This window comes from Leuciscus leuciscus, assembly GCF_965113295.1.
Source record: "Leuciscus leuciscus genome assembly, chromosome: 19".
Classification (NCBI taxonomy): Eukaryota; Metazoa; Chordata; class Actinopteri; order Cypriniformes; family Leuciscidae; genus Leuciscus; species Leuciscus leuciscus.
Window position 1 is genome coordinate 9203024 of NC_138743.1, and position 14610 is coordinate 9217633.

Sequence of the window (14610 nt, forward strand, 5' to 3'; positions counted from 1 at the left end):
GATTTAACGTCACCTCAAGGCCACCGAAGGTCAGTGGATAGGGGCAAAAAGGTTTAGTGTCACTACTATTTGGAAAGTAGTAAGGAATAAACAGTGTATACTGCACAGCATTATATTTTTTTGCTAATTGAAATTAGTTATTTTTTTCCCCTGACCATGGCAGAAAATCTCATCTCAGCACATTTGATGAATGGCCACGTTGTATGTTTAATTTAATCTTTTTATATGAATATCAACATTTGTGAGATTTAGTAAGTTGAAACAGTTTTGAGGTTTAATTGATCTAATTTTGTGTCTCTGGAAAAACGTTGATATTATTATCTATGACATTGTTTTATGTTGAATATCAATGAATTTTTATTTCCTTTTTTTTTTTTTTTTTTTTTTTTTTGCGATTTGTTAAGGAGGGACTTGTGGACACATCAAAGTTTTTGGATTTGCTGGTTCCCTTTTGATGGAAATAAATGTTATGATGTTATTTCCAGCAATAGGTGCATACATTTTTGATCAAGATCTTGTATTGAGAGTCAAGGACTCTGTAAAGTCTACTCAAGCACATGCCAAAGACTTTCAATGAACTCAGAGGTGCCAATTAGTCTCGAGCTCAGAGCTCTCAGCAAGTATGTTATTTCCTATCCAAAACAAAGAGTACAGGAACAAGTCAACTCATGAATGTTTTTTTAGAGCTAGAGCAGAATTGAATTCTGTTTGGTTTACTGATTCTGTTATTTTCCTGTTTGCTACAGGGATGCCGCTTTAAAGGGGACCTATTATGCCCCTTTTCACAAGATGTAAAACAATTTTTGGATGTCCCCAGAGTGTGTATGTGAAGTCTTAGCTCAAAATACCCAACAGATAACTTTTTATAGCATTTTAAAATTGCCAAATTTTGGCTTGTGCAAAAACGCACCGTTTTAGTGTGTTTCTCTTTAAATGCTAATGAGCTGCTGCTCCCGCCCCACTTTTCAGAAGAATTATTAGGCTTGTTTGAGATGAGCAAAATCTGCGCAGAACCGATCACCGGTGATCAGCGCGAGATGCATGCCGGTTAGAAATGTGTCCGAGTGCGGTCCGCCTTGCTCTGATGTCATGCTGACGTATGTCAAAAAATCTCTCGCAAGCGCAAGGCGCACGTGTCGGATTCTGCAGTCGAGCGCAGTTGCTCTCCACCGGCTGCGCTGATCAAAAGCATGATGGGAAACGACTTGCTGACGACACAGCTTAATGCTCATTGGTTTAAACAACCATGATGTATTGTTCTCTTTTAAAATGTTTGATTTTAAAACTCTAATATCATGTTTTATGTGTATATGTTATGTGTGAATATTCCCAAACTATCTGACAGTGCGATCTCTTTGGGTTATGCAATTTAATTTTTATAAAAAAATAAAATAAATAAAAACACATGTGTCTGTATTAAAGAAAAAAATATTGATAAAGATGTATTTGGAATGGAATTAAATAACAAGTACTTTGGGTGTCTTGTTCATTTGATTTATTTTCATATAAAAGCAACAGAACTTGAATTACATACAGTTTATTAGCAACACTGCACAAGCGTGAATCCCGTGATATCCATCTTTGATCTCGCAGGTGTCAGATCCACTACGAGAAGATTGAACTGTCCGGCTTGCCTGCGCTTTTTTCACTCCTCCTCTCACTGCAGCGCCTACTCTCGCATACATTTCAGGCGAGGCAAGGCGCATCTCAAACAAGCCTATTACATTTATCGAGCCGACTATGGAACCTTACCCTGGCATTCCAGAGTTCTCGCGAGAGCACAAGTTGAATTTACATTTACATTTACATTTAGTCATTTAGCAGACGCCTTTATCCAAAGCGACTTACAAATTAGGACAAAAATTCAGCGAGTCATCATAAAGAGGCAAAAACAACAACAGCGCAAGAAGTGCTCAAAATACGAAGTTCAGGTATTATTCAGAGTAGCATAAGCCTGATAAGTGATGTTTCAAAGGGAAAGGATTTTTTTTATTTTTTTTTTATTTTTTTTTATAAGGTTAAGTGCTCACGGAAGAGATGGGTTTTCAGCTGTCTTTTGAATGTTGTCAGGGATTCTGCATTCCGGATGAGGGTGGGGAGAGCGTTCCACCAGCATGGAACTGTGAATTAAGCCGCGTTTCCACCGCAGGAACTTTCCCCAGGAACTAGGAACTTTGGGCTGGTACTCGATGTGTTTACACCGCAGGAACCAGGGTCTAAATGAAGTTCCGGGTAAATATTTCCCCCTCCGATAGTCCCTGCTCACGAGGTAGTACTTTTTCAAAGTTCAGGAACTTTCAGGGGTGGGACTTGGTTGTGGTTGATTGGTTGTGTTCACGCCGCATTTTGGTTGGATGATTCCACGCAGCATTTTCTTTATTTTTAACCTCCCTTTTAAAAAGTGGCTTCATGCAGTAAAGTTGTCTGTCTGCAAATATGGAATTTAATAAAAAAAACTGGGGGACTGGCGACGAGTTTCAGGCTTTATTATTTGGGTATTTGTGGAAGAGGAAACTTTCTGCGCGTTCGTCACAGCCATCTCACGGCCAATGTCCGCAATAGCTGATAACATACAATTTTATATCTAACGTTAGCATTACGAGCTCTGAACACGCTTTATCAGTGCTCGTCTCTTTTCTGCCACAGCTTTTAATATTAAGTCATTATGTTTACACATTGTCATCTATTGCAAGGCAAACCATGTTACAAATTTACTATAACAGGATTGAAATAGCGCTTTGAGGTTAGTAACAAACAACTATTTACAAGACTGTCACTATTTATGATTGATAGACGGGGTTCAGGCTTTTTTTAAGCGTATTTGCGCAAAAGGAAATTTTTGCGCGTTCGTCCCAGTCATCTCACAACATACCTTGTCTAATTTTATACGCATACGAGCTTTCTGAACACGCTTTAGTATCAGTGCTCGTCTATTTTGTTATGTTAATTACCTCGTTAGTAAACCAATAACTGCAGCACAGTTTGAATCTCCTCCATACTTATAAATGTGGCGCTCAAAACTGATTACTGTCCGTCGCAGACTGGGAGGAGCAGTTGCGCGCAGTTTACCTTCCCGGTACTTTAGACCGCGGTGTAAACGCAGAAAGCAACCGGTCTGGGGCAAAAAAGGTTCCTGGGAAAAAAGTTCCTGGGACAAATTGTTCCGGGTAATTTCGGTGGAAAAGCGGCTTTAGATTTAGTTCTGGATTTCCAGGCTAATGGAACCTTGCGTCTACGTGGAATTGTACAGTAAGTGTCGATGAATAGTGTTTTTAAATGTTATGTCAAGTTTTTATATTTTATTAAAGTTTGAAAATGTTAATGCAGGGCTAATAATATATTTACATCTACAATCAACCTACACATATTGACTGCACAAAAGTAAAAACGTACCTATATTCCGAATTGCAACCATGAAATTGACAACACATATGGCAGAACAAACTTAATATTTATTAATATCACAATACACTGCAAATACAAGAAAATTATTTCACAATTTGTATAAATAATTAGTGGACGGATCTTACTTTATTCTTGTAATTAAATAAACATTGCAGATTCTACAAAACCAATACATACTGTAAACAAACTAGTGAATATTTGACATTTTATATAAAATAGTAAGAAATAACTTCAGGAGTCTTCATAGAATTATAAGAAAGCACAAAATGAAGCATAGGCTGTGCTATAAAAAACAAAACAAAGACATTGCTGAAAAATAAAGTACTATCTGTACATTGACCATGTGCCTGTGTTTTAGTCGTTACAGGTTTCTGGCATATAGCTCCTTTGTGAGCTGGTGCTGGGGTTTCCTTGGCCGTTGGGTACGTGTCGTGATTCCAGCCTGTGTGGTGATGAGGGTTCGCCGTGAGTTTCCAGATGATCAGGGCAGATATGTTGCTTTCCTACCAGCTGATGATTGAATCTGGACACCATGGTGGAGATGACCTCCTCCTTGTCTGGCCGCTCATACTCCGCACAAAGGTCTGATGGTATGGGTATCTTAAGTACCTCATCCATGTATGGAGCAGGGTCCACAAAAACATGCTCAAATATTAGGTCCTGCAGGTCATCTAGGTACTCTGTGCAATAAAACAAAATTTATTTGTAGATATTAAAGTATTTTACCCGAACTTTCAAGAAAACTTGCAATAACACTGTTCATTTATATTTCATTTTATATATATATATATATATAAAAAGTAACTTACTGAATGTTGGTGGTGTCTTCACTTGTTTGATCGTGCATTGTCCTTTCCTGGCCTTTGGAAAGTTCACTTTGCATATGACACAATAACGACAATGATAGTTCTCTAACTCTCTGACACTACTACAACTGCTTCTACTAGGGGAGACCGGGGACAGTTGCAACACTTTTTGCATTTCTCTCAATTACTCAGAGACTATTTGGACTAGACCAACCAAATTTGTATATATTAAACTTGCATCTATCTGCTAATTACCCATACCATTTAAAGATGATTATATATGACATATCGTTCACAGTATTTATTTGAATGGAAGAAGTCAGATGTTGCAACTGACCCCGACCCAGGGACGGTTGCAACATGTTAAAAATACCTTAAATTTCATTAATTAACTTAAGCTTTTTGTCTCAATGAGCAAAGAATTCTGAAAATATTAACGGTTTTAGGCCTACTATAATATTATAGTATTATTTATTTCAATAATATTATTGTAGCCTATTATTTATTTATTTAGTCATATTTATCAAATAACAGTTATTGAGTTTTGTTTGTTCATGTGTAGAACATAGGCATACATAGATTCAGTGTGCAGGTGTTACAGATGCTATTCAATCTCTCCATATTTCAGTGTCAGACAGGAAGAATTGAACAATTTGCAATGCAACAAACGAATTGGTCGTGAGATAGCGTTGGAACATCATATGCCTGCTAGACACACTGACTTTGACACATGCTAACCATGTCACTTAGAAGTCAACAAAACAATAATTCAAACGAAGTAAGTTTTGATTAATTCATACAAAATTTCAGGACAGTATGACAAAAATATATCTCATGAAAAAATGTACTTTCATACCTCCAAAACAAGTTTTGTTCAATAAATGCAGCAGCAGATGTTGAATATGTCTAAAACACCCACAAGGTGGCGCGAGTTTCGAACCGCCTTTTATCCGGAAGCGACACGTATTTAGACCGAACCGATGACGTATCCACACAAACCGAGGCCTCGTTTGTCATTAGTCACGTGATTTTCACGTTAACAACACAAGCCTCGAATGTCGCGAATGTCGAATCGCGGCTTCATCTGGCACGCCCATATTTTCTCGACACAAGCTCCGACGCCTCTGTTCAAATGTCACATCACAAGTGTTCGGGTCTAGGACCCGGTTTCATTTTTTATCAAGAGAAAAATTATATGATTAATTATTTTTTCAAACTCAGACTAATTGGCCTTGGCTCATTTTCTGAGAAGAATATATATCTGAACACATTTTCAATGACCACACACTGTACTGACATGGGTATTACAACGTAAACATGGTTTATGAGGACATATGTGTCCTTATAAACCAAACGGCTTAAAAAACATACTAAATGGTGTTTTATGAAATTCAAAAAAATGCCAAAAGTTTTCTGTTATTGGTATGGTTTAGGGGTAGGGTTAGTGTAGGGGGATAGATTTTACAGTTTGTACATTAGAAAAACCATTACGCCTATGGAGAGTCCCCATAAACCACATATCTGAGTGAGTGAGTGTGTGTGTGTGTGTGTGTGTGTGTTAGAGAGAGAGATTGTGTGTAAGTGTGAGTGCAAGAGTGAGTTTTGTGTTTCTTAAAGGGTCAGTAAGAAGCCAATGTTCTAACCGGAGAGCTAAGAGCTCAAGTTAGAACTGCACGTAATAGAAACAAAATTATAAGTATAACTATCAACCATAGGCTATCAAACAGAGCAGTTATAATGTACATAAACATGTCATACAGATTGTAGCATTCCAGCCGGAATTTATTCAGTCGATGCACTCAATGATCATAACTGATGGGCTATGGTGGGGTATTCCAACCCATTTATTCACAGTGTAACCATAGACACACCGTAAGAGCTGAAATCATGACATAAAACATAAAATCATTCACTTAATATTAACATGTTTCACTTTTAACTTGCTGGTACATAGGATGAGCATAGCACGCGCTAGCGCTAGCATGCTAGCTAACTCTGAAACTTGATAACATTCAGGAAATACATTTACAAATTATCTGAAAATTAAACAACACAAACTCCACAAAATACCTGTTCGCCTTCCAGCTAGATGCTAAATTAAAGGATGGATGGAAAACGATTCCTTTTTGATCAGTAACTTTCTTCCAGTAAACAAACAGTAGCGTTTCACTTTCCTTCTCATTTCTTCATTGAATAGACGCATGCGCGAATTGCGCATGAAAGGGAAACCACATCACTGTCTTCACAATAAAAGCCATGTGAACATTATAAAGTAAAATTCGCTTAGGGATATTAAATTCTGAGCAATATCATTTAAAACATTTACACTCCCACCAAATTATTGGTGTCTCAAATATCACAGCTTAATGACCGTGGGAAGAGTGAACACCAATGATTTCCAAACACAAAATGACCAATATCCAGAAAAATGGTATACAAGGAGTGTCAGAAATTTCAAAAATAAAATTAAAACATTTCTCAAGGGGGCAAGGTATGCACACAAATAACTAATTAGTCACTATCTAGTAACAACACCAGTTTCTGTACTGGACGTTCAAGCACTGACTGCTTGGTGAGACGTTCACCATTTTTGCTGAGTTTTCTGTCACCGAGACATATCTTTACTCTCCTAACCAGTCCATCTCGGTCCATTGTCGTTTCTACGACTCTGCCCAACCTCCACTCATTTCTCGGCAAGTCTTCATCTTTCATCATGACTATATCTCCCATCTGTAGGTTTCTCTTTGGGGTGTGCCAGCATTGTCTGAGGGCAATGTTGGACAAATACTCTTTTCGCCAACGGCTCCAGAACTGCTCGGCCAAGTATTGAACGTGGCGCCATCTCTTTTTCGCATACATGTCTTCTCTGATGAATTTGCCAGGGGGGGGAAGGGCCAAGGTAGACTTCATGGTAAGTAGGTGGTTAGGGGTAAGTGGCTCAAGACTGTTGGGATCGTTGAGGTTTTCAACAGTGAGTGGACGGCTGTTAACTATTGTCATTGCTTCATAGAAGAATGCTCGGAGGGAAGCATCTGGGAGGCCTCCAGGAGAGAGCGCGAGGGTCGAGTTGAGGACACTCCTGACCGTTCTAATTTGACGCTCCCACACTCCACCAGCGTGGCTTGAACCGGGAGCATTCATGATGAAGTCACACTGATTCTCTGAGAGATAGTTTGCCAGTTTGTCACCATCTACTTCCTTGAGAGCTTCCCTCAGTTCATTTTTGGCTCCTAGGAAATTGGTGCCTTGATCAGATTTAATCTGCCGCACAGCCCCGCGTAAAGCAATGAAACAGCGAAGTCCATTTATGAAGGAGTCGGTTGACAGGTCCTCCAGCATTTCAATATGAATTGCTCTAGATGAGAAGCAGGTGAAGAGAAGGCCATACCTCTTGCGCTCACTGCGTCCTTGCTTGCTGAAAAAGGGTCCAAAGCAGTCCATTCCACAGTATGTAAAAGGTGGAGATGGGTCCACACGCTCTCGAGGGAGATCGGCCATTTTTTGCTCTTCTGTATGTCTCCGGAGCTTTCGACAAATGACACATTGGCGAAGATGAGATGCCACCGCCCGACCGATCCCTGATATCCAGTAACCCTTTGTCCTGATCGCGTTGATGGTCATTCCCTTGCCCTGATGTTTAGCATTGTCATGACAGTGTGCAATGATCATCTTCGTGATGTGATGTTCCTTCGGAATGATCGAAGGGTGTTTGACTGCATAAGGGAGATTTGCATCACAGAGTCGTCCTCCCACTTTGATTACACCATCCTTGTCCAGGAAGATGTTAAAGCGATGTAGCTTATTGTGTAGTGGTAGCCGACCGCCTTTCTTCAGCAGCTTCAGTTCCTCCGAATAAGTTTGTCTCTGTAGGTCTTTGATGATGAGGCACTCTGCGTCCTCTCTTTCTTTTACTGTTGAAAGACCATTTGATTTATCCTTGTTGATCCATCGAAGGATGCGCGCCACCGCACGGACAGCCCGAGACCAGGATGAGAATCCTGACAGCCGATCCGTCAGAGAGTTTTGCTCTCTAGTTTCAGTGCTTAGGGTCTGAGCTCCCTTCACTTCCGGATCTCCCACTGGCAGTTCTGAGATGACTTCTTCCGAGAGGCCGATTTCCTTTTCCCATAAAAATGCTGGGCCAGTAAACCAATCTGATGATATCAGCTCATTGATGGAGAGGCCTCTAGAAGCTTGATCCGCCGGATTTTGGTCAGTAGGGACGTATCTCCATTGCCCTTGAGTTGTGTTGAGGTGTATTTTCTGGATACGGTTGGCCACGAACGTGTGGAAACGCCGAGCCTCGTTGTTAATATATCCTAAAACAACCTTGGAATCGGTCCAGAAATACTCCTCCATGTCAGTGTATCCAAGCTCCTCCTTCAGAACATTGCTGGTTTTCACTGAGATGACTGCAGCTGTTAACTCTAATCTTGGGATTGTGATGATCTTCGTTGGAGCAACCCGAGATTTTGCCATGACTAGGGCACAGTGGATGTTTCCTTCATTGTTTCTAAGTCTTAGATATGAACACTGTCCATATCCAGTCATGCTTGCGTCAGAGAAGTGATGTAACTCCCGTTTAGTAACCTTTCCGAAGTCTGCGGGTGCATAACTCCGAGGTATGTTTATCCTCTCAAGGTTGGCAAGGTCATTTTTCCATCTCTCCCACCGTGGACGAAGTTCATTAGCCAGAGGGTCATCCCAGCCCGCTCCACGTCGGCACATTTCCTGCAGCACTCCCTTTCCGATGAGCGAGAATGGGGCTACAAACCCTAAGGGGTCATACAAGGAAGCAACCATGGACAGAATACCTCGACGCGTTGCAGGCTGGTCCTTGAGATTGACACTGAACTTCAGGCAATCTGATTCAGTGTTCCATTTGATACCCAATGTTCTTTCTGAAGGTAGGTCATCAAAAGTAAGGTTGAGGTCTTTCATATCAGATGCACGTTCGGAGGGTGGTATGCTTTCCAAGACAGCTCGGTTGTTGGACACAAACTTGTGGAGCCTAAGACCACCTAGGGCACAAAGTTTTCTGGCTTCTTCGGCCAGCTGAATGGCCTTCTCTGTACTATCTGTACTTGCGACCCCATCGTCAACGTAAAAATCTGTCATAATGAACTGGGAACCTAGCGGATAGAGGTCTCTGTTCTCTGTGGCCAGGTGTTTCAAGCCATAGTTCGCGCAACCAGGTGATGAGGCTGCGCCAAAGATATGCACCTTCATCCGGTATTCTCTGGGCTGTGCACTGAGATCTCCTTTCTTCCACCAAAGGAAACGCAGGTAGTCCTGATCCAACTCTCTTACTTGGAATTGGTGAAACATTTTTTCTATGTCGCACATCAGTGCAGTGGAGTGCAGCCTGAAGCGAAGGAGGACACCGTTGAGATTGTTCATCAAGTCAGGTCCAGTGAGCAGATGATCATTCAGACTGGTTCCCTTGTACTTGGCAGAGCAGTCAAATACCACACGTAGTTTGTCTGGCTTCTTGGTGTGGTATACGCCGTGATGAGGTATGTACCATTTTTCTCCCTCCTTCCCTTCATCACAGACCTCCACTGCATCACCCTTTTCTATGACTTCCTCCATGAACCTGATGTACTGTTCTTTGTACCTTTCATCCCTCAACAACTTCCTCTTGAGATGGCTCAGACGCATGACGGCGAGTTGTTTGTTGTCGGGTAAGGTGGGTCTCTTCTTAAAAGGTAGCGGCATCTCATAATGACCTTGGCTGTTTTTCTTGATGCCGTTCTTGAGTTTGTCCAAAAACAGGATGTCTTCCTGAGACACTGATTTGCCATCTTCTTTGTCATCCTTAAAGTCAGACTCCAGAATGCGAATGGCATCTGCAGGGGTGACTGGTGGGAGCTCCTTGACAACAACCCTGAAACACTGTCCCGCTATACTTGGAGTGTCAAGGGATGGTGAAGAGCACCCCACTATACTCCATCCTAAGTCGGTTCGAACTGCATAAGGCTCTTCATTTCCTCCTGATATTACGTCTCTTGGTGCCATTGCCTGTGCACAGTTATATCCTATTAACAGACCAACCTCACAATCCTGTAGTGGTGGAATTTCATCTATGACCTTGGAGAGATGATTCCATTTTCTGGCTGTCTCGCATGTTGGAATATGGGCGCGGTTTACCGGGATACAATCCTTGGTGTAAATGGGAGGAAGGTCGATGAGGAGGGAGGAGCGATAACCTCGCACACGAAGCCCTGAGACCCTTTGGCTTTTCACCATCACGTTGCGTCCAATCATGGTCGTTAACTTGAGTCTAACTGGACAGGACTCCACCTTTAGAGCATTGCTCACTTCCTGGTCGATAAATGTTGTGTCACTTTGGGAGTCCAGCAGGGCGTAGACCAGTTTTTCCGTTCCTGCATCATTTTTTGACACCCACACAGGCACAATCATTGATGTGTTGGTAGACTGCTCAGTATTCACTGACATTGAAGTCGCAGCAGCTTCTATTGGGCCAGTGTTTTCCTGAGGTGGGGCCCTTTCCCTCTTTACATAGTTGTTGTCGTGCAAACAAGTGGGATGTTTGCCCTTACAAGTGTTGCATGAATGTCGATGTCGGCAGTCCTTTGCACTATGGCCAGGTTTGGTACAGCCATAGCAGAGCTTATGTTGTCTGACAAATTCTCGTCGCTCCTCCAGGGTTTTAGCGATGAACTTGGGGCATCCATGTAGCCTGTGCTGATTGTTTTGACAGAAGGCGCAAGTCGGCCTTTCCTTACCGTTCACTGGCTGAAACTTGTCACCGTCTGCCTCAGTCTGAGTACTCAGAACGCTTGCCTTGTTCCTTTTAGGTTCCCTGTTGCTTTGCTTTGTAGTGCTCGACTCGGAGTTGCGGAGGGCATAAGCTGAGGTGATCGGATTGCAAGCAATCTCTGCCTCCATCGCCATAAACGTGGCAAAGTCTTGGAAGCTGGGGAATTCTTTGTTCTTTCTTAAGGCTTCCGTAGCCTTCCTGTTCCAGTGAGACGCGGTCCACTCCGGTAGTTTGCGGACTAGCTTCTTATTCTCTTCACAGTCGTTCAGTATTTTGAGGCTCTTTACATGTTTCATCGCTTCTTGACAGGCATTTAAGAAGTCTGAAAAGTCTCTTAATCCTTCTGAATCCCTTGGTTGGATTTTTGGCCAATCAGCAAGCTTGTCTCTGAAGGCTCTCTGTATAGTAAAGGCTTGGCCATATCTGTCATCCAGTTTGTTCCATGCATCCTTATAAGCCTCGCTGTCGTTTCTATAGAAAGTTCCTTCCAGTGTCTTACGAGCAGGGCCGCCAACATACTTCCTCAAATAATAAAGTTTGTCAGCTGGGGAGATGGCCTTTGTGTCAATGAGTGACATGAAAGAGGTTTTCCACTCAATATACTGGATGGGGTCACCGTTGAAAACCGATGGCTCTGGCACTGGAAGTCTATTTAAAGCCATACTATCTTGCAAGGCTCGGGCAAGGGACGACATGTTTACATCAGGTGATGATGCTGTGACGTTGGGAGTTTGATGGCTGATACTAGGGAGGCCAGGTGGATTTTCTACTGAACTATTAGAAGAATGGACACTGCCTTCCTGTGATGCTCCCTGGCTGTAGACTAGCAGTCTGGCCCGAGCAGCCTTTAAATCCTTTTCTACCTGAAGGCGTTCTAGTCTGCGCTTTTCTACTTCCATTTTCCTTTGTCCTTCCTCTATTTGCCTTTGTTGATCCTCTATTTTCTCCCTTTGTTTCTCTACTTCCAGCAAGCCTTCAAACTCAACTTCTTTAGCCGCTAGCTCTGCCGCAGCATCCACCCGTTTGAGTGTTAAGGTGGTGCTTTCATGACTGCGGACTGATTTGGAAGCTCGAGAAGCAGTGGATCCGTAGATGGAGCGTGCATAGCTGCTCTTCAATAGCTCTTTGAGACGTCGTTGTACTTGGTCTGCATCATAATCTCCATCGATGCCTGACATTCTCTCATAGCTAACTCTCATAATCTCTGCTGTAACTGCCTCACAACTATCAACATGGCGTCTTAATTCTGGTGTAGGTGTGTTGTGGTTTCGTATTTCAAGGTAAGTGTTTAACACAGCCTCTTTTTCCTTCTCTAAAGTGTCCATCAAAGACGCCAGCTCACCTTTACTGATATCCGACTTGAGCTGCTCTCTTGACTCTCGGGCTCGAATCTTCCATCTTTCGTATGTTGAGATGAATTTTCTTTCCTTTTTCCTTGTCTCTTCTTGTTGCATTTCGAGCATTTTTGGAGTTAGGATCTTTGCTCGGGTTGAGCGTCGGAGGCCTTCTCTAAGTTCCCTTTGTAAACTACTCAGTGTTTCTTCTTTGTTTTGAATTTCCTTCTTTAAATGGTCTATCTCGGTAGTCTCTAGTGTATTCTCAAGAGAAGCTTTAAGCTTTCTGATTTTCTTCTGCAGGCTGTCTATTTGATTCTCTAGATCTGTTTGTGAAGATGAATTTTCCATTTCCTTCATATTTAGTTCTTCCATAATAGACCTTAGTTAATGAACTGTTTGTTTTTACTTTAACTTGTAGACTACATAAGCGAAGGAAAAGAGAGTTTTTGCCCTTTTTTTTTTTTTTTTTCTTTATACCAAACTGACATAAGAGCAGATAACACACAGCTCGGAAGAAAATAACTTAATAAACGTAAGCTGCCATCTGTTACTGACGGGCATTGTAATATCAACCTCTTTTTCTAGATAAGAAATGAATTTACTATTAAGATTGTACCATTACACATTAAACCCCTTTTTTTTATGGTGAATAGAAAGGATAGTTGGGAACTGAACAGTAGTGATGGTAGATGCAAATAAACAAAGTCACTTCACTTATTTTACTTTATGTCCGTAGTGTCTTAAATCAGTAAATGTCCTCAGTAATTGACATCCTTTTCTTCTTTAACCGCTACCGATGAGAGTCAATGTTCTTGTTGAAGATGAATTGTTCCTTATTGATTAAATGAAATGTTCCATACCTTGTCTGACCGTCACATCAAACCATTAAGCCAGCTGCACAATAATCATAAAGTCCCTTTGTCTACAAGACCCGTAGAATGGTGCCGAGTTGCTCCATGAAATGTCCGTTGTCATCAACACCAGACGAATAGCAACACAGCCCCGTGACTTGTCCTTGTGGTTCCGTGGTGCAGAGTGGCAGCAGGATGATGCAGGGGGAATAAGCTCTTACTGTAGCATTCCAGCCGGAATTTATTCAGTCGATGCACTCAATGATCATAACTGATGGGCTATGGTGGGGTATTCCAACCCATTTATTCACAGTGTAACCATAGACACACCGTAAGAGCTGAAATCATGACATAAAACATAAAATCATTCACTTAATATTAACATGTTTCACTTTTAACTTGCTGGTACATAGGATGAGCATAGCACGCGCTAGCGCTAGCATGCTAGCTAACTCTGAAACTTGATAACATTCAGGAAATACATTTACAAATTATCTGAAAATTAAACAACACAAACTCCACAAAATACCTGTTCGCCTTCCAGCTAGATGCTAAATTAAAGGATGGATGGAAAACGATTCCTTTTTGATCAGTAACTTTCTTCCAGTAAACAAACAGTAGCGTTTCACTTTCCTTCTCATTTCTTCATTGAATAGACGCATGCGCGAATTGCGCATGAAAGGGAAACCACATCACTGTCTTCACAATAAAAGCCATGTGAACATTATAAAGTAAAATTCGCTTAGGGATATTAAATTCTGAGCAATATCATTTAAAACATTTACACAGATTTACTTCTGCAGGAGTAGCCAACACACACCACTCCACACATGTGTTCATACATGCACACATGTGCCCTAGTCATCTTCAAGTGACTTATTGTCACAGTTTACACACTGACAGAGGTTTGTACATGGCAGCTCATGCAGTTTACATGTGCATCTACCCTTAACACAATTTGTTTTTTTACACGAGCAGTGCACAAGTTCCAGAATGGCCTCTGGAGCTGGACGTGTAGAGATCATGGGCGTAAGACCTCAGAGCCCGTGTTTTTACTGGAGTTGCCTCACCATCCTCTGCCTCTACCACAAAAAAAAGTGCAAAACAATAGATCTAGGTTCTGCACCCTTCCCCACATCACTGATTAAGGAAAAATGGTTTGCAACTTTCAGCAGGGGAAAACTCATGCTCCATATATTGGTTCCACCTGTTCCCTTAACATGGGTAATAGACCAGTTTCACAGCGTTCAGGTGTCCGGCCTTGTTGATGTTAATGATGCCATAATTGGAAGGGTACATTTTTGCAGGGTGTTTTTATTATATAACTGTTAATACACTGTATATTATCTATATTATTTGTACTACTCTTATACTGTTACTGCTACTACACTGCACATATCTGTATATGTTGTTCATACTGCATATCC

At 41.5% G+C, this 14610-nt stretch overlaps 1 protein-coding gene across 2 annotated transcripts; it reads right to left on the reverse strand.

Moving 5' to 3' along the window:
- Positions 1 to 6032: 6032 nt before the first annotated feature.
- On the reverse strand, positions 6033 to 13956 carry LOC309481904 (uncharacterized protein). Of its 2 annotated transcripts, none has more exons than XR_014200141.1 (2): positions 6282 to 13956; positions 6033 to 6090 (listed from the first exon to the last, which is right to left on the reverse strand). XR_014200141.1 is itself a non-coding variant. In XM_082147007.1 (2 exons), exon 2 carries the CDS (start codon positions 12702 to 12704, stop codon positions 6723 to 6725), a length of 5982 nt encoding a protein of 1993 aa, XP_082003133.1. In that variant the 5' UTR covers positions 12705 to 13521; positions 13713 to 13956; the 3' UTR covers positions 6033 to 6722. The 2 variants fall into 2 exon arrangements, 1 of the variants encoding a protein (XP_082003133.1); XM_082147007.1 differs by having other exon boundaries at positions 6033 to 13521; positions 13713 to 13956.
- Positions 13957 to 14610: the final 654 nt, after the last annotated feature.

Coding starts and splice junctions, on each gene's coding strand:
- LOC309481904 (XM_082147007.1), bottom strand. CDS start 12,704: ATGGAAGAACTAAATATGAAGGAAATGGAAAATTCATCTTCACAAACA.